We start from the raw sequence: 20,304 nt of genomic DNA, 5'->3' as shown, positions 1-20,304 counted from the left end.
CCCACAGTACCTAATAAATGTCTTTCAGATAGCAAAGAGCTAAATAAACACCTGTTAAATTAATTAACACAGATAAAAGAAGTTAGAAAGGGTGGGGTTCTAATTATGATTATTTGTTTGGGAGCCCTTTAGCAGAAAGCAATTTCTCAAGTTCTATGGTCATGAGGTACACACATTCAGACTAGTAATGAGCAAAGAGAAGCACCTAAAAGTCATTACCTATAATGACTATTACCTTTACCATTACCTATAACATAACCTTTTCATAAAGGAAAACAAGTTTAGAAAAAATCCCAATAGTCAGCCAGGTCTATGTTCTTCTCCAATATTTCAAAGAAAGCTGAATTCCTACCTTTGTATCATAAAGTATATCTTTCTCCCCAACCCAAGCTTTCCTCAGCGGTTTATAAAATTCCTATCATCAATTATTTTTCTAACTATATTTTTTCTGTCTGTTATAGTGGATTAAAGTTCAAAGTACAAAAGCTCAAATGATGTCAATTCAAGCAGTAAAGCTTTTATTTTCCTCATCAGTATTAATTTTTTATTTATAATCATTGTGCACAATAGCAAAATTAAAAGATTTCATATAAATATACTAGGTGTCATACACATATTTTGTTTAGAAAGCAAGGAAGAAGAGAAAAAAGGGGGAAAGAGAAAGGGAAGAAATTTATTAAATCAGAAGTGATAATAAACCACTCAAATTTCAAATCTTCATGTGACTAACATAAGAGCAAGACAGACACTAAGGAGCTGCTTCTGGGAGGAGTAATAGTTCAGGACAGTTTGAATCACTTCCATTATTGCTTTAAATAAGTTTATTATTTTGTAAGCTCAATTAGTAAGTTAAGCATTATTTTAAGAAAATTTTTTTCTGTTTAAGTAATGATATTATTAGAATTAATAGAATATGTAGTAGCAGTCAGGAAAGACAATACGAGATGTAATCTGTGAACTAGAAATCTACCAATTATTTATATACACCCTTGAGATCTAGTTGCAAAAGTGAATAAGGAATATATTACAATAATTAAGTTTCAAAAGTCATAGGTGAGGCTATGACATCTGGCCATCATTAAAAAAAAATGGTATCAGACTTATCCTTCTATGGTAAACAACTATTAAAATATAACAGGCAACTGTTTTCATGCATTAGCCAACAGATAGTAAAGAACTGCAAAGTGACTTTTTAAGTTCTGCCCATAATTTGAGTGCCTGCCAGAACAAATCTCAACACCGTTTAAAAGAAAACAACATAATCCAGACACTCTAAAATGTAGAGCATACAATAAAAATTACTGAATGTGTGAAGAAACAGAAAAATGTGACCCATAAACAAAAAATTTTTTAAATAGCAAATAGAAACAGATGTTCCACATGTTAGAATTAGCTGACAAAAACTATAAAGTAATATATCAATTACCTATTTCAGAACAGCATATTATACTAAAACTTAGTGGCTTAAAACAACAAGTTATTACCCGCATAGTTTCTGTGCATCAGGAGTTTGGGAGCAGTTTAGCTAGAAAATTCTAGTTTAGGGTCTGTGATGGTTAATTTTATGTGTCAAAATGGTGCCCAGCCATAGTGCCCAGATATCTGTTCAAACATTATTCTAGATGTTTCTGTGAGGGTGTCTTTGGATGAGATTAATATGTAAGTTGCTGGACTCTGAGTACAGCAGACTGTGCTCCATAATGTGGGTGGGCCTCAATCTATCATCTGAAGGCCTGAACAGAACAAAAGAGGTCCCCAGAGCAAGAGGGAATTCTGTCAGCAGATGGCCTTCAGACAAAAAGGTTTAATCCTTTTTATGATCTAGCCTTGGAAGTCATATGGCATCACTTCTGCCATATTCTTTTCCTTAGAAGCAAATCACTAAGTCCAATCCATTTTCAAGAGGAGGGGAATTAAGCTCCACCTTTTGGAGAGAAACATCTCAAAGAATTAAAGGAAAATATACAAAAAATCAATGATCAGATGAGGAATCCCAGTAAAGCAACAGAAACTATAAAAAAAAAAAAAAAACCAGAAATGCTAGATTTGCAAAATGTCAATACATCTGAAATGAAAAATTCACTGGACAGGATTAAAAGCAGATTGTCGATGGCAGAAGAAAACAGTGTCAGTGAACACGAAGACAAGTGAACAGAAACTACCAACCTGAGGAATAGAAAGAAAAAAGATTGAAAAAAAATTTAACAGAGTCCCGGTGATCTGTGCAGCAATATCAGAAAGTCCAACACACATGCCGGATAAATAAAAGGAAAACCCCACAGAGGTACATCACAGTCAAACTGCTGAAAAACAATGATAAATAGAATATCTAAAAAGTCAACTGTAGAGGACAAACACTCAAGAAAATACCAGCTTGTTTTCTATAGTTAAACATATACTCACAGGTATTTATCCAAGAGAAATGAAAACATATGTCTACACAAAGAACTGAACATGAATGTTTATAGCAACTTTACTTATAACAGTCCCAAACTAGAAATTATCTAAATATCCATCAATAAGAGAATAGATAAATAATCTGTGTACGGTCATATAACAGAATACTACTCACCAATAAAAAACAACAACATCGATGAATCTCAAAATAATCATGCTGAGTGAAAAAAGCCAGTCACAAAATAATACACACTGTATGATCCTATTTATGTGAAATTCAAAATAATCTATAGTGACAAAAATCAGGTCAGTGGTTGCCTGAGGTGGGAAGTGTTTTGGGGAGAGAGGAATGGACTGCAAAGGGGCACAAGAAATCCTTTCAGGATGAAAGATATGCTCTGCATCTTGATTGTGGTATGTTTCATGGCTGTATGCAATTGTCAAACTCATCAAATTTTATGTGGATAAAGCTTATTATATATAAATTATTCTTCAATAAAGCTGAATTTTAAAAAATAACCAGAGGGAAAAAGATATATTACATACAATGATAGGAATGGCAGCTGACCTCACATGAAAAAAACAATGGAGGCCAGAAGATTACAGAATGACATCTTTAAAAGCACTGAGAGAAAAAAACCAAAACAAAAAACAAACAAAAAGCCCTCTCCCAACCCAGAATTATTTATCAGTCAAAAACAGCCTTCAGAAATAAGAGTGAGATAAAGACATTTCAGAAAATAAAAACTGAATTTGATGCTAGCAGACCTTAACTACTAAATGAAGTTCTTTAGACAAATGAGAGATGGACCCAGCTGGAAACTTGAACCTTAAAGAAGGAAAGCAGAGCAGTGGATGGTAAATATGTAGGTAAATAGAAAAGACTACTATTTGTGCTCCTCTTAATTTAAGTTTGAACTGACAATTTAAGCCCCATTATATGTTTGGATTTACAATGTATGCAGATGTAAAATACATGACAAAATAGCGCAAAGGCTGGGGGAGGCAAATGGTTCTTACATTTTACATGAAGTGGTACAATATTAGCTCTACAGTGACTGTAATAAGTTACAGATGCATATTGTAAATCTCTAGAGTAACTGCTAAAAAATATACAGTTAAGTATAGCTAAAAGCCAATAAGGAAATTAAAATGGATACTAAAAAATAGTCAACTATTAAAAGAAATTAAGAAAGGAGGTACAGAGTAACAAACAAACAAAAGGGACAAATAGCAAAATGGCAGACTTAAACATAACCATATCAATAATTACATTATATTTCAATGGACAAAATATTCCAATTAAAAAGCAAAGATAAACTATACAAATAGTAAGACCCAATTATATGCTGTCTACAAGAACTGCACTGCAAATACAAACATGTACAAGGTGAAAATTAAAGGAAGGAAGCAGATATATCATGCAAACAGTAGCAAAAGAAAGATGGTGAGGCTATATTAATATCAAAGTAAACATCAAGTCAAAGGATTTAATCAGAGGTGAAGAGATGTTTCATAAAGGTAGAAGGATCAAGAAGATATAATGATAACTGTTTATGTACCTAATGACAGAACTTCAAACTGCATGAAGCAAAAATTTACAGAATTAAAGTGAAAAATAAACAAATTCACAATCATACTTAAGGAGTTTAACCACCCACTCTCAATAATTGATAGAAAAAACCAGAGCAAAAAATCATTAAGGATCTAGAAGATTTAAACAATACTATCACAACAACTTGATCTAACTGACATTTATGGAATATCGTCTCAACAAGTACAGAATAAACATTCTATTCAACTGCAGCTGAAACATTCAGCAAGATACACTATATGCTGAATCTTAAAATCTCAACAAAATTCAAAAATTGACATCTTACAGAGTAGCTCCTAATTATAGTGGAATTAAATTAGAAATCAACAACAACAAGACATCTAGAAAATCCTCAAATATTTGGATACTAAACCACATACTTCTTTTTTTTTTTTTTCAACCTTGCCTCATGGCTTGTGGGATCTTAGCTCTCTGACCAGGGATTGAACCCAGGCCCTCAGCAGTGAGAGGACGGAGTCCTAACCACTGGACCGCCAGGGAATTCCCTAAACCACATACTTCTAAATAACTCAAGAGTCAAAGAAAAAAAGAAAAAGAAAAATTTTTAAATATTTCTAATTGAATAGTAAAGAAAATATAACAAAATTTGTGGGATGAAGCCAAAGCAGTGTTTTAAGAGAAATACAACCTTAAATGTTTATATTAAAAAAAAAGAAGAAAGGTTTAAAATCAACAGTCTAAGTTTCTAACTTCATAAAAAAAGAGAAAATTAAACTCAGGAGTATAAGGGAGAAATAAGAAGAGACAAAATCAATGAAATACAAAACAGAACATTAACAAAGCAAGAAACTGGTTCTTTGAAAAGATTATTAACACTGATAAATGTCTAGCAAGAATGATCAAGAACAACAGGGATAAAACACAAATTACCTCTTCTGGGAATGAAAATTGAGCCATTATTATAGATCATACAGACGAAACAGAAAATAAGGTGTGTGGATTTGTACTGTGTCAACTTCAGTGAAGCTAGAATTTCACTTCTCAGAATTCTCTTCATTACATAGTTCTGGGTTAGTGGGGACCACATCAGTCATTATGGACGAGATGTGAAAGGCAGAACTGAAATCAACTCAGAAAGTTAGTTCAGGGCATGAAGAGCATTTGCAGCTGAGGCCCATTTCACACTTACTAGAATGACTAAAATTAAAATACTGGCGATACCAAATGTTGGCAAAAATGTGAAAGTATTGGCATTCTCATTCATTGATGGTGAGAGTATAAAATGGTACATCCACTTGGGAAAATGGTTTGAGCATTATGAAGTTAAACACATACCTACCCTATGATCCACCTATTCTCTTCTTATCTATATTACCCAAAAGAACTGAAAACATTCATCTATAAAAAGATCTATACATAAATATTTATAGCTTCATTCATAATAGCCAAAAACTAGAAATAACTCAAATGTCCATCAAAAAGAGAATAAACAAATTGTCATGTAATCACACCACAAATAAACTACTGATACATGTAACCACATGGATGAATTTCAGAAACATTATGTTGTGTGGAAGTAGCCAGACACACAAGAGTACATATGTCATGGTTCCATTTATATGAAGTTTAATAATAGGTAAAACTAATCTATGGTGTTAAAAATCAGGAAGGTGAATGACTGTTCGGGGTTTGAATCAACTGGTAGGGGCACAGAGAAACCTTCTGAGGCAAAAGAAATGTCCACATCTTGAGTAGGGTATTGATTAAACAAGAGTATTCATTTGTCAAAACTCATCAAACTATACACTTAAGATATGTACATTTCACACTGTATGTAAATTTTATCTCAATATAAAAGAAAAAACTCACTTATGAAAATGTCAACATTCATCAACAGAATGAAATATTTTTTTCAAAGCAGCATACTTCAAAAAAGATCCCAAGAGAACTTTATTTTTAATCACTGAAGTTTTTTTCATTATAAAATGTTTTTAAATTTTCACATTCTTATCAACGTACATTGTTTTTTGTAGTACAGGGACACGTAAGTATCACGTAAGTTTTAATGAAGACTCAAGTTTAAAAGTAAAACTTAGGGACTTCCCTTGGTGGCGCAGTGGTTAAGAATCCGCCTGCCAATGCAAGGGACATGGGGTTCGATCCCTGGTCGGGGAAGATCCCACATGCCGTAGAACAGCTAAGCCCGTGCACCACACTACTGAGACTGCGCTCTAGAGCCCATGAGCCACAACTACTGAGCCCGCATGCCACAACTACTGAGCCCACACGCCACAACTACTAAAGCCTGTGCGCTCTGGGGCCCACGTCCCACAACTACTGAGCCCGTGTGCTGCAACTACTGAAGCCCAAGCACCTAGAGCCTGTGCTCCGCAACGAGAGAAGCCACCATAATGAGAAGCCCGCACACCACAACGAAGAGTAGCTCCCACTTGCCACAACTAGAGAAAGCCTGCGCGCAGCAACAAAGACCCAACGCAGCCAAAAAAATAAATTAATTAAAAATAAATAAATAAATAAAAGTAAAACTTAGATGTCTTATCAACTTATTAACACAACCACTCCTCTGAATGTAAGAAACTTCAGCAGAGTACTGCGGTCTCTGTTTTGATAAATAACAAATGGGTTTTGTGATGCTATAAACTTCTTTAAGCAGAATGCCAAGGGAATAAAGACTTAGAGAAATAGAAAAATGTAACAGAGAGTAAAAGAAAGATCAAAATATAGTAAAAGGAAGGCATCATACCTGTTGGGAGAGGTATATATATCCTTTTTTCTAATCTCCTTCGCAATGCTTCATCAATGTCCCATGGGAAATTAGTAGCAGCCAATACCATAACCATTTTGGAAGGATCGTCATTCTCTAAAGCTCCTCCAACTCCTATATACAGTAAGGGGGAAAGAAGAGTGTTTTTCTTACAGTCCTTTATTCTTTCATTCAACTATCATTTCTAAGCATCAGCCACAGGCTTGGTGGTAGGCTCAATGACGAACATGATGCAGTTCTTCTGACCTCTGGATGGTGTCAGAACCAGACAAATGAACAGATAACTATAGAACAAACACAACACAGTCACTCCTTTCTCTCATATTATACTTTAACAGAAATTAAGATGGTTAACTCATTGAGGGAAGGAACTCCTGGTACTACATTATTTTATGTATCTTATAGTGCCTGGCAATGTATGCAACACACGTTTTAAGTATTCAATTAGTATCTATGGTTGGTGGATAACCACAGCTATTTTAAAACAATGCACTGTGAATATACATATATATATACATATATACATATATGTATATATATATAAATAAATATATACTTTTTTTTTAACACACTTTATGTTTTCTCATAATTTGCCTAAATAGCCTCCTATTCACCATACAACTACCAGAGTGATACATCTCTAAAAAGTAGCTCTGGGCCCATCACTCTCTTCCTCCAATGGCTCCCCAAAGCCTTTTCTTCTTTGTCTGAATGACTTCTACCAATATTTCAAAGCCCAAGTCGGCTATTCCCTTCTATGACTCCCTTAGTCCGGGTGGTACCTCTTGTACTGTGTTTTCACTACACCCAGAGTTTAGTGCTACCACAGAATTCATAATGTATCGTAACTGTCTGTGAAGTGCCTGCTTCTCAACTAGATCAGTGGTTCTCAAACATTTTGGTCCCAGAATCCTTTTTATACCCTTAAAGACTACTGAGCTCCAAAGAGCTTTTGTGTACATGTAGTATATCAACATTTATTATTAAAAATTAAAAATGAGACTTGTGAGAGAATGAAAGTGAAAAAGGTAAATAACATCTTGACATTACTATGAAAATAGTTTGGCCTTTGCACACCTTTTAAAAGAGTCTTAAAGACCCCTGGGACCCTGAGCCACAACTCTAAAGGCTTTGCTCTAAATAGTAAGCTCCTTGAAGGCCACATCAGTCCTTTTCTTTGTAACCTCAGAACCGGAGATGGTGCAAGTAAGCAACAGATGCTTTCTGAGTGCATGAGCAAATGCACAAGTGCGTGGACGAACAAATGATTACAAATACATTCAGGCTGCCTTCTAGTCCAGTCGTTGAGAATTTCCAAAGTATGAATCTACACACAATTCAAAAAGGAACCAGAACAGTTTAGAGACAGTAATTAAATATCAATTACCATCCATCTGAATGAGCAGCTCAGACTTGACCCTGCGACTTGCCTCATGCTCATCAGAGGTCCCTCTTCGACTGCAGATAGAATCTATCTCATCAATGAAGATGGTGGTGGGGGCATAAAACCTAGCCTTTGTGAAAACAGTTTAAAGACATCATTTAGTGACCTCCTGAAATAATCTGAAGTTTTTAAAAGACATTTCCTCCGACCAAAACAATGGTGAAAAAGCGCAGAAATTTCTCACTGCTTTAATGCCATCACTTGCTTATAGACAGAGGTTAAATTAATCAATCATATCAGACACAGGAAAATTTCTAAACATAAAAGATAAGTTATATGGTTGGTGAAGTCAGGTGACAGATACACGAGGATCCACGGTACTGTTCTTTCTACTTTTGCGTTTGAAAATTTCCATAATACAAAAAGTTTCTAAAGATAAATCACCAATCTATCCTCAAATATGCAATCTTAAGTAACTACTGCAAACTACTTTGAAAAAGGAACAAACTTTAATGATAGATCAATTTCTAATTGATTTGCAAAATGTATGTTAAAACATACTTCTGCTCACCAGCTCATGAGAGATCCAGAAATGTCAGTCAAACCACACACATTCCCAAAGTCTCTTGTACCCTCACTGGACGGGATGCCACAGGGCTCTTACCTCAGAGAGGAAGGTACGCTGAAGGCACATCAAGCACTCCACAAAACACGCCGCCCCGTGTCTTATTAGTGTGTCAAGAACCGTGAAACTACAAGTACACTTGCCCTTTCTTAAAAAGATCCCTGGGTGAACGGATCTACATTAAAGGGATACCATGTGCTTACACAAACAGTGCTTTGAAATCCGAATATAACATCACTCACCATTTCAAACAACAGACGAACTAACTTCTCAGATTCCCCTCTGTACTTCGACGTCAGCGTGGAAGAGGAGACGTTGAAGAATGTTGTGCCACACTCAGTGGCGACAGCTTTAGCCAGCATGGTCTTTCCAGTGCCTGGGGGCCCGGCCATCAGCACACCCTGAAATTCCAAAGGACACACGAAATGATTTACCAGATTAAAGTGCTTTCTTATAAAATATCAGCAACTATTAATGTACACGAAACTCTTCCCATCAAAAGATAAGCTCAACTGTCACAGTAAAATCATGGTGCATTTGGCACGAATATCATTTCATAGAAAAAACAAAAATGAAGAATGATTTCTCAAAATGTCTCAAATCAGAGGTACTCAGAGATGGGCTAACAGAGGGCCTAGACAACAGGGAATCTCCTGGCACATTTAGAAAGGACCCACCGAGTTTACTGAACCTGGCAGAGGACAAATATGTGTGGTCTCGAGCACCGCTTAAGAGTGACTGCTCTGTTTAAGCAATGAAAATAAGATGACATTTTCTACCACATGGAGCAGAATTATATATCCCTCGCCCTCCTAAGGTACAAAAGCTATCTTCAACAACACACTTACAATGCACACTTTCAATCAGAAATAAAGATCCATTCATCAGTTAATAAATAAGGTAGCTAAAATCTAGTGGTGATTCAAACATAATCAAATTAGCTAGCCTTTTATCAGTTTAACTGTGCTAGGCAGTTAAGAGTTTACATAAAATAGTGTCAGTAATGAAAAAGCCACTAAATATAACATAGACTAAAATATAAATTTTAGTTACTTCTCACCTTTGAAACGAACAGAAAAATGTTCCATAAAAATAAATCAATGAGGAGTAAAAATTATCCAAGAACACCAATCCTCTAGTCTTGAAGACTAACGGATTTTTAAATACTTATTATTTTCTTCTAACACTTTTAATGAGAGTTCAGATATATAGTTAACACTACATTTCTTTTGCATAATAGTTCATGATCTTAAGAGGAATTAGGAGCCATTTATTAATTTAATTCAATAAGCTTTTGGGGATTTAAACTTTGAAAACTATGTGCATATCAGAGTTTCATAAACTCTAAATTCAGAAACTGTCCAAACACTCTTCTAGCTATAGAATTTTGATACCCAGGACAACCAGGGATCACTAGGATTTGAAACACTAGTTTTACAAGAAAAATTTTTGCTTTGCAAGAAGCCTTTATACATGAGATTGATATTTTGAAAACTGTAAAGACAACTAATGGTATTGGCACAGCTATAGAAAAGTTCCTATTTCTCTTTCCACCATCCCCTCTCAATGCCCCCTCAGTTCCCGTAATGTCATTAACGTGGTCACGTCCAGCAGGAGATAATTTCCAGGGTTAGCATCTGTGTGCAGACACAGCTCATAGATACAGTACAGCGTTTATAAATTTCCCCTCCTCATGACATTACCCTGTCAATTATCTCCTCTATTTCCTGTATCTCCTCCTGTGTTGGCTCTATTTATTTTAAAAATAAAATCCTTCACTTGACCCTACAAATCCTCTGGCTACTATCTACCTCTTCCTTCCCCTTCCCAGCCAACTTTCTTAAAGAAATGGTTTACGTTTACTATTTGTTCTTCACAAGCTACAGTCTGACTTCTGCCTCTACTCCTTCACTAAAAATACCTAATTTACTAATCCAATGGTCACTTTTCTTTCCTTTTCTGTTTTGAGTTTTACGTATTTTTTTTTGGCTGCGCCACTGCGCAGTACGCGGGATCCTAGTTCCCTGACCAGGGATCGAACCCGCACCCACCGATTGGAAGCACGGAGTCTTAACCACTGGATCTCCAGGGAAGTCCCAACCAATGGTCACTTTTCAACTCACAGCTTCTTTCCGTCTCTCGGACCTTTGATGGTGCTGATACCTGGTGTTCATTCCCTCCTCCCTGAAACCCTTTCTCCCTAGGTTGGTTCTATGACACGGTTCTTTCCTGACGCTTCTCCTACTCATGACCATCTTCAGTGGCTTTCAGGTCTCCTCTTCCCCCTGCCCTTTACATTCCCAAAGCAATTCTAAATCTTCTGCTCTTTTGAAAACCCTTTATAAAACCCCTTGAACAATTTCATCCATACCCAAATTATCAACCACCACTTATATCTCAAAATTTTAATTTAAACTTAAACTCTAGCCCAAGCTCCAGACCTCTATTTCCAATTACCCACTGAGTTTTCACCGAAATATATTTTGTTTCTATTTAAACCTGCTCCTCTCCTCAATTTCCAGTATCAGTTCACTGTATCCTGTTTAATGAAGAATTTGGCTGCCCTTTTCCCTAGTTCCTGGGAGGCAGACTCTAAACCTTTGGAATTTCCCAAGTGATAGGAGTGCCTTTGTTGTTCATGTTGGGCCCTGAAATTTTAGGCTAATGAGGTGGCTCATGGTGGGTCCCTATATAGATTATGCTAATGAGATGACTCAGGATGGGGGCTGGCCTTGCCTGAAAAAACAACCATGTGATTAGCAGGCTGGTGCTTTGAGCCATGTGATATCAACCAGACCTCTGGGGAGAGAAGGGAGACTGGAGATTGAGACATATGGGCAACAATTCAATCAATTATGACTATGCAGCAAAACCCCAGTAAAAACTCTGGACACTGAAGCCTGAGTGAGCTTCCCGGTTGGCAGTACTGTACGCACTGTCACACATCCACGCGCTAGCTAGGCGGGTAAAGCATCCTGCTTGCAAGGGAAAGGACAACAGAAGCTACACTTTCAGCATCCTCCCAGATCTCACCCTACGCATTTCTTCCTTTGGCTAGTTCTGATTTGCCTCCTTTTGCTATAACAAAAACCACAATCGGAAGTACAATGCTTTCCTAAGTTCTGTGAGTCATTCTAGAGAATTATCAAACCTGAGGGTGCAGTGAGAACCCCCAAATTTACAGCCAGCTGTCAAGAGTGAGGGTGACCTGGGGACCCCCCAATTTGTGGTTGGCATCTGAAGTGAGGGCAGTCTTGTGGAAAACTAACCTCAACCTGTGAAGTTTGGTCCAATTTTGGGTAGTTGGTATCTGAGCAACTGCATACTCCTTCAATTCAAGCCTGGAATCTAAGAGTCATACAACTTGTTCCTCTCCCTACCCCTATAAACCATCACGTCATAATGTTATCACTTATACCTTTTAAATATCTCTCACAAATCCACTCATTCTTCATTGGCCAAATAACGAATGCCTTTGTCCAGGTCCTCATCGTTTGGCTAGACTATTGCAACAGCCTCCTGACCAGACTCCTCTCTGTATCCATCTACGCCCATCTCCAATCCAGCCTGCATACTGCTGCCAAGGTGATCGTCATACATTTGCAAATTACCCTCTTGCTAAAAGTTTACAGGGCTCGTCATGATACATAGGTTATACCTACCATTCTAGCTGTTTTAAAACTCCTTTAAATACCTATTTTATCAAGGCCTTATTATTTATTTTAAACATTGTTTTTAAAGTTATAATAAAGGGGAAATTTATGGTAATATGGTCCCCAAATTAGGTAAATCTATAACAAACAGTCTATAAAAGTTTTTAAGTTGTGAGAGGCAATCAAAATGCCATGGGTGTTCCAAGCCATTTATGTAAACGCACAATTTCTCCTCCTCTCTACTTTCAGGCACATCGAACAAGGAAGAGGTACTGTGAAGGTAAACGACCTTCCCAGCTAATTCAGAAGGGCAAAGTAAGATCATGCTTTTATTTCACTCTACCAGTCAGAGTAAAGAAAGACTCTGCCTATGGCTAAGACCAAAAAAAGTTCCAGGCAGCAGCTGTTGGAAGGGTTTTTAATATGTTAAAATGAAAACACTGAACTTAGGAGGAACTAGTCCTGGGCAAGCTAGAAAGATATAAACATTCTGATTACATCTGAGAATTACACCAAGCCTAGATGAAGTGATCAAACTAATTAATTACTGAGAAATATGCCGGTTTTTAAAAAGATAATTTATTTGATCAAACACTTATTCTATGACTATGCACTCTTACTATTTAATTTGCTTGCTAACTTTTCATTTACAAAAACAGACATCTAGAAAATTCTTAAAACTCATCTCTAGCTCAGCGCCCCTGAGGGAAGTGACTTTAAAGACTACAGTTCCAACACTCCAGGCCCCTCTCCCGCCAGGCAGAGGCAGCATATCTCAACTACAAATCCAAATCCAGGTATCTGAGGTATGCCCAACCTCCCCCAACCTTTACAAACTGTGTTAATAAATACACAAAGAAACTACAGTGCTGGCTTTCTTTACCATGCAAGCAGCAGTTTTATACCTATATTATTTCAATAAATTCTCACCTTCCATGGCCTTCTAATCCCTTTGAAAAAGTCAGGCATCCACATGGGAAGAACAACAGCTTCCCTTAGCAACCTCTTAGCTTCTTCCAGATCTGCTATGTCATCCCTTTGTAAGAAGAGCAAAGTTTCATGCTTATTCAGGGACACCTTTGATTTATGATCAATACTAATTGTTTTTTTTTTAATTATGAAATTTTTCTTACATTAAGAACATTATTCTAATTTTTACTGTATAAAATGATCAGTGAAAACATATTGCAATTATAAATTAGGACATGTTATTCAATTAACAACCTTTGTCAGTTATGTCAACATCAAATTAGTATGAAAATGTCTTGGTTATATTCTGGAAGAAGAACTGTCCTACCAATTCTGCACACTCATATTACGGATGAAGTCATAATCAGGAGATGAATGGATAACAAGACAAGACTCACACCAAGCCAACCTACAATTTGTTTTCTCCACTACTGTAATTCAAGAACTTAACAGACTAACCAGTGAATGCTAGGATTCCTAGAGACGATGTCTCTCTCAAGGGCTTCCACCAGATCCTTATCATATGCAGCACCATCAAATTTGGGAATTTCACCATCACTTGCACCGTCTTGCATATTTTTCCTTCCCTGGGGACAGGTACAAAAAAATGCTGATCAATAACAAGATAATTTTAATTAACATCATTAAGCTTGCAAAATATTGCAATGTAACCATTTTAAATGGCTTACTATTTTTTTAAATACTGTTTGCTAACTACCCAAATGCCATCCTCCCCTATTTAATTCATCAGAAATAGATGAACTGGCCAACTTTATTAGACACTTCAAATTTACATTCTTGAGGGGACAGTTGCACGTAAGACTGAAATGAGCTAGATACCTCTAAATTTGTGGATGCAAGGGATTTCTACCACCACTGAAAAATACTTGAGTATTAACACAGAGGAAGAAAAGAAATCAATTGAAAACCTACTGCATGGCAAGAAATCTCACATATATTATCTCATTTAATACAACTACCCTACAAGGTAGGTATTATAACCCTATTTTTACAGATAAGGAACTGGGACTCAGAAAGTTAAGTAACTTAAGTTCACAATTATTAAATGTCAGAGTACAGATTTTAACTCAGATCTTCCTGACTCCCCAGATCCATGCTTTTTCACAGCATCAGACCACCTCATGCCTGGCTGAGTCGGCTTAAAGCTTAAAAGCAGGTTATGGCGGAGAGGGATAAATTAAGAGGATGGGATTAGCATACACACACTACTGTATATAAAATAGGTAACCAGCAAGGACCTACTGTATAGCACTATATAGTACTATACTCAATATTTTGTAATAACCTATAAGGAAAAAGAATCTGAAAAAGAAATATATATATATATATAAAATGTGTATAACTGAATCACTGTGCTGTACACCTGAAACTAACACAACGTTATAAATCAACTCTACTTCATTAAAAAAAACAAAAGACTAGGTTATGTATGGCAGAACTATCCTCCTAAGCATCCAAGAAAGAGGCTGCAGATGAGGAAAGAGGTGGGGCTCTGAACTGCATCTTACAAAGCCTTTTCCCTGTCACTGTAGGTACCCACTCAGGGGTGAGGGTTTCTTCCTAGTAAGGTCCTGGGACCACATCATAAAGTCACTGTAATGACAACGATAAAAGGACCTTTTAAAATAGTATCATTAGGACCATTAAAGCAATACACTTTACCCCAAATTCTTTATTTAATAATATAGTAGCTTTAAAAAAGAATTATATGCTATGGAGTTCTGCCAAGATTTACTCGGCTCCGAAGAGCTTTAAATGAAACATGCTCAGCTGCCAGAGATAGTTCAACCACTGGAACTACTTCAGCAGACAGAGCCAAGCACCTCCCCAGAGCTTCAGCTCCACAGTTACTGTTAATGTAAAAATGAAAGGAAATATGGTCCAAAAATGAGTCAGTTTCCTAAGCTTCAATCTGAAGAGAAAGAACAGGATGAACCTCTCCTACCACACTCCATCTGAGATAAACCATAAACTAGATCCTAAGTGCTGAGAGAGGCCTAAATGGCTCCCTTTGGGCAAACACTCTAGCTCTTTAAGCCACTAGGTAAATGACCAAACAGTACTCTGGTGACTTGACCCCAAAATGAATAATTTACTGTCTCTGGGTAGCGTGGCAACAGTATTAAGCTAAGTTTTCAGAAAGATTCTTGTATTTCAGATGACAGATCCCAATACTGACACTTAAAAGGAATAAATTTCTGACATGCCTACACAACAAAAATAACATCAACAAATTTAAAATAAGCACGGCCTAGAATCACATTTTATAATAATGATAGGCCAAGGCTAGTCACATTCAAACAAATCACTGGGAACACTATGTAATCATTTTAAAACTCTTCTAGAAATAAATCAACCAAAGAATGCAACAGACACTGATATATCTGGGACTTAACAAGTTTTGACATGACTGTAACTTTATTTTATTTATTTATTTATTTTTGGCTGCGTTGGGTCTTCACTGCTGTGCATGGGCTTTGTCTAGTTGCGGCGAGCGGGGGCTACTCTTCATTGCAATGCACGGGCTTCTCATTGCAGTGGCTTCTCTTGTTGAGAAGCACGGGCTCTAGGCACGTGGGCTTCAGCAGTTGTGGCACACGGGCTCAGTAGTTGTGGCTCACGGGCTCAGTAGTTGAGGCACACGGGCTTAGTCGCTCCTTGGCATGTGGGATCTTCCTGGCCCAAGGATCAAACCCGTGTCCCCTGCATTGGCAGACGGATTCTTAACCACTGCATCACCAGGGAAGTCCTGACATGGTTATTTTAGACTTACCAAAAAATTAGTATTAAAAAATATAGGCAGAGTCATTTTAATATGAATGTCCAAGTGGTGGGGGAGGATTTGATAAACACTACCAAGGGAAAGGAAAAGCTGCACACTTATCTGGAAGTAATAGGAATCATAGGATTTTAAGAACAATAAATATGTGACCATCTATGTCCAACACATTCAGTTTCAGATCAGTGAATGAAAATACATTATCTGCCCTCACTGAGCATCCAGTCTTGTGGTGGAAACAATTAACAAGTAAACAAACCCAAAACGTACATAACTACAAATTATTAAGTGCTATGAAAAAACTGAATGGTCACTATAGCTAAAAGGTATTGAGCAAAAAGAATAGGTTGGAGAGACGATCAGAGGCCAGCTCACTGGGCCCCTATAGGCCGTGGGGAGGAATTTAGATTTTATTCTAAGTACATGGGGAAATTTTTGAAATGTGCTAAGCAGGGAATGACAGGATCTGATTTACATTTTTAAATGACCCTGCTAGCTGCGAAATGGAAAAAGGATGGGCTGGAGGGAGAAGGAGAAGCAGAAAAACAAAGGCCTATTGCAGTAGTCAAGGTCAAGGCTCTCAATTCACAGAAGAGGATACGTGTATAAAGCTAGTCAAAAAAAAAAAAAAAAGGTTCTGAAGAACCTAGGGGCAGGACAGGAATAAAGACACAGACTTCGGGTAGACCTGAGGACATGGGGAGGGGGAAGGGTAAGCTGGGACGAAGTGAGAGAATGGCATGGACTTATATACACTACCAAATGTAAAATAGATAGCTAGAGGGAAGCAGCCACATAGCACAGGGAGATCAGCTCGGTGCTTTGTGACCACCTAGAGGGGTGGGATAGGGAGGGTGGGAGGGAGACCCAAGAGGGAGGAGGTATGGGGATATATGTATATGTATAGCTGATTCAGTTTGTTATACAGCAGAAACTAACACAACATTGTAAAGCAATTATATGCTAATAAAGATGTTAAAAAAAAGAAGCTAGTCAAAGGACTTGCCCCAGCACCCAAAGTTTCTCAATGGTAGAAATGAGACCTGAATATAAAATAAGTACTACAAAGAAGATTCTAGAACTTTTTCAAACCAAAATGGTGAGGTTACTAAACAACAAATTAAGGAAACTAAAAATAAATAATTTATTTGGTTATATTGGGAAATCAACAAAATGGGTGACAATTATCCTTTTTGACAAATACTCAGATAAATTAAAATAGGGATATCAAATATAAGTTAGTAGCTCTGGTTTCAGTTAACCAACTAGATTAACTACAACACCTAAAAGAAGTTTAGTTTTCAGGCAATAAAGCTAACCTCACCCAAGATATTATTACCTGTACAGTTTATAATAATAATAATAGCTGCAACATCACTGAAATGATCTTAGAAATCTTTGCTTAAATTTTCACATTAATTAATTAGCAAAAATTTGATTATTAGCATGAAGGCTGATATACTTTTTCTCATTAAAGCAAAGTATTTTAGCTTCTTTTTACGAGTGTCTAAATTACCCATATCAAAAAGTTTGGGGCTTCCCTGGTGGCACAGTGGTTGAGAGTCTGCCTGCCAACGCAGGGGACACAGGTTCGAGCCCTGGTCTGGGAAGATCCCACATGCCGCGGAGCAACTAGGCCCGTGAGCCACAACTACTGAGCCCGCGCGTCTGGAGCCTGTGCTCCGCAACAAGAGAGGCCGCGACAGTGAGAGGCCCGTGCACCGCGATGAAGAGTGGCCCCCGCTTGCCGCAGCTAGAGAAAGCCCTCGCACAGAAACGAAGACCCAACACAGACAAAAATAAAATAAATAAATAAATAAAAATTAAAAAAAAAAAAAAGTTTGTTTATGATCTTTCATTAGTATTCTATTTGAGGAAGATGAGGCTAAAATTAGTGACCAACTCAACATTATAGAGTCAATTAATGACACAGATTGGCCTAAAATGCAAATAATAGTTTTTATATTTCACTGTGTGCCATCTAAGAGAAACATGCTCAGTTACTAGCTCTGGGTCTTACATTTTAAGAAAAATGTTGACAAATAAATTATAACGCGAGAAGAGTGATAAAGGGTTCAAAACCCATGTCATATGGAGGAGGATCAGGGACCCTAGAGACATTTAAGCTGAAGAAGAAAATGTTAACGGAGCAACAAAACCAACTGACCTCCTTACCTGTATGTACTCTGTATCACTCCAAAGGAAAGAACCAGGACCAGTACAAAGTGACAGAAGAGGTAAATTTCAGATCGACAAAAGAAAGAATTTTCCAACAATGAGTCCATCCATCAGGGGAGTCATCTCTCTTGTAGGCAGTGAGCTGCCCGACGTTAGAATCACTGGCTAATTAGTAATAAAAACCACCGGCCCCCAATCACAGGGATGTCTGAGCTAAATTATAGCTGACCTTTGGTTCTTTGGGTAAAGCCACTGCCTCTCACTTGCCCACTTTTTCATCTGTTTCCTGAGTTCAACAGCCCAAGGCAAGTGCAAAATTGCTTGGAAATCTCACTGTTTCTCTTTTTTTTTTTTTTTAACGTGATCTTTATTCTGTATCATACCTGTGTTAGTTCCCCACTGTCGTGTTACCTTTACAGCTAACACGCGTTTACAGCTTGCTATATGCCAGGCACTGTTCTAAGCACTTGACATAACAATCTTAACGGTCCTATGAGTTAGGTACTCGTATTATTTTTACCTCATAGATGAGAAAACTGAGGCACCAAGAGCTTGAGTAAATTGTCCAAGGACACACAGCTAGATCCTAGGCAGTCTGGCTCCAGAACCAGTGCTTTCAACCCCTTTGTACACTATGGCATAAGGCTGCACACTTTGGGCCACTCCTACCCCAGTGTGAGAAGCAAACACAGGAAAAGTTCGACAAGATCTCTAAACTGATATTTTAGAGATAAGACTTTATTATTTACAAGGGAAAGTACGTTGATAAATGCAAAATGCTTACTAATTTCAGTGTCATGCCTTGCATTGGAGTGTTAATACAAAATACATTTAAGTTGAAATAATGAATCAATAGCATTCTGCTTACTTATCAATAAATGCATTCTTGCAGCAATATTTATGAATACTTACTCTGTACCAGGCACTATTCTAGGTACTGGGAAATAGCAGTGATCTAAGCAGACAAAAATCCTGCCTTCAGAGGCATACACTCACATTAGGGGACACAATATACAAACAAGTAAAACACAGTAAAACATTCAGGGACAGAACAGCAAGTAACTACTTTACTATAATCTAATGTAATAAAATTAAAAAAAATAAAAATAAAAGCAAAAACCAACACTATTAATCAGCTGCCAAGAGAGAAAAAATCTGTGGAGTGATTTAATATCCAAAGGACAGAACAGGATATTTCTTAAAAACAAGTCACTGATAATATGAATGGCCAATAAACATATGAAAGAACTTTTAACCTCAGAAGTTATCAGATAAGTACACCATACATGGTAGATATGCTGGTAAAATCACAACGAGATTCACCCACAAGAGACAGACAATATCAAGTGTTGGCGAGGATGTGGAGCAACTAGAACTTTCGTGCTCTGCAGGCAGACGTGGAAATTGGTATAATCACTTTGGAAAACTATTTGGTGTTACCTACTAAAGTTTAACAGATGCATATCCTATGGCCCATCAATTCCACTCCTAGGTATATGCTCACTAGAAAGGTATATATGCTCACATATATACCAAAGGATAAGTATAAAACTATCCAAGGTAGCATTATTAATAATAGTTTCAAACTGAAAGCAATCCAAAAGTTCACTAATAGTAAAACAGATTCAACTGTGGTATAATACTGTATATTAATGAAAATAAACAAACTTCAGATATATGCAACAGGATGGCGAAATCTCACCAACGTATGTTGAGCAAAAAGAGCCAGACAAAAAAAGAATACTTACTGTACATAAAGTTTCAAAAAAGGTATAACTAATTTATGGTATTAGAAATCAGAATAATGGTTATCTTTGGAAACAAAGTGGCAGAATAGTGGTTACTTTTGAGAAAGAAGTGTCAGGGATCAGAAGGGATCCTGAGTACGGCTTCTGAGGTGCTAAATGTTCTATTCTTGACCCCTGAGTGATAGTTACATGGATTACATGGTAGTTACA

General features: G+C 37.0%; 1 protein-coding gene and 1 long non-coding RNA gene across 12 annotated transcripts in view; one reads left to right on the top strand and one right to left on the bottom strand.

Annotated features, from left to right (window-relative positions):
• The window catches only part of LOC309647882, a 655,782-nt gene that overhangs the window by 454,807 nt on the left and 180,671 nt on the right, over positions 1 to 20,304 (top strand). The gene's annotated exons all lie outside the window — the stretch shown is intronic.
• KATNAL1 (katanin catalytic subunit A1 like 1) overlaps positions 1 to 20,304 on the bottom strand; it is a 209,466-nt gene that overhangs the window by 121,457 nt on the left and 67,705 nt on the right. For all 11 annotated transcript variants that reach the window (XR_014256318.1, XR_014256319.1, XM_082435678.1 and 8 more), the window contains 5 exons: positions 13,828 to 13,955; positions 13,330 to 13,435; positions 8,989 to 9,147; positions 8,125 to 8,251; positions 6,717 to 6,851 (listed from right to left, as the gene is read on the bottom strand). Coding sequence is in view for 9 of the 11 variants with exons in the window: in XM_082435678.1 (XP_082291804.1) it covers positions 6,717 to 6,851; positions 8,125 to 8,251; positions 8,989 to 9,147; positions 13,330 to 13,435; positions 13,828 to 13,955 (655 nt within the window). In the remaining 2 variants the exon portion in view is untranslated. The remainder of the gene's footprint in view (positions 1 to 6,716; positions 6,852 to 8,124; positions 8,252 to 8,988; positions 9,148 to 13,329; positions 13,436 to 13,827; positions 13,956 to 20,304) is intronic.

This window comes from Balaenoptera physalus (genome assembly GCF_965194825.1).
Source record: "Balaenoptera physalus genome assembly, chromosome: 18".
In the NCBI taxonomy this organism is placed as follows: domain Eukaryota; kingdom Metazoa; phylum Chordata; class Mammalia; order Artiodactyla; family Balaenopteridae; genus Balaenoptera; species Balaenoptera physalus.
This window is presented reverse-complemented; position numbering and strand designations above follow the sequence as displayed.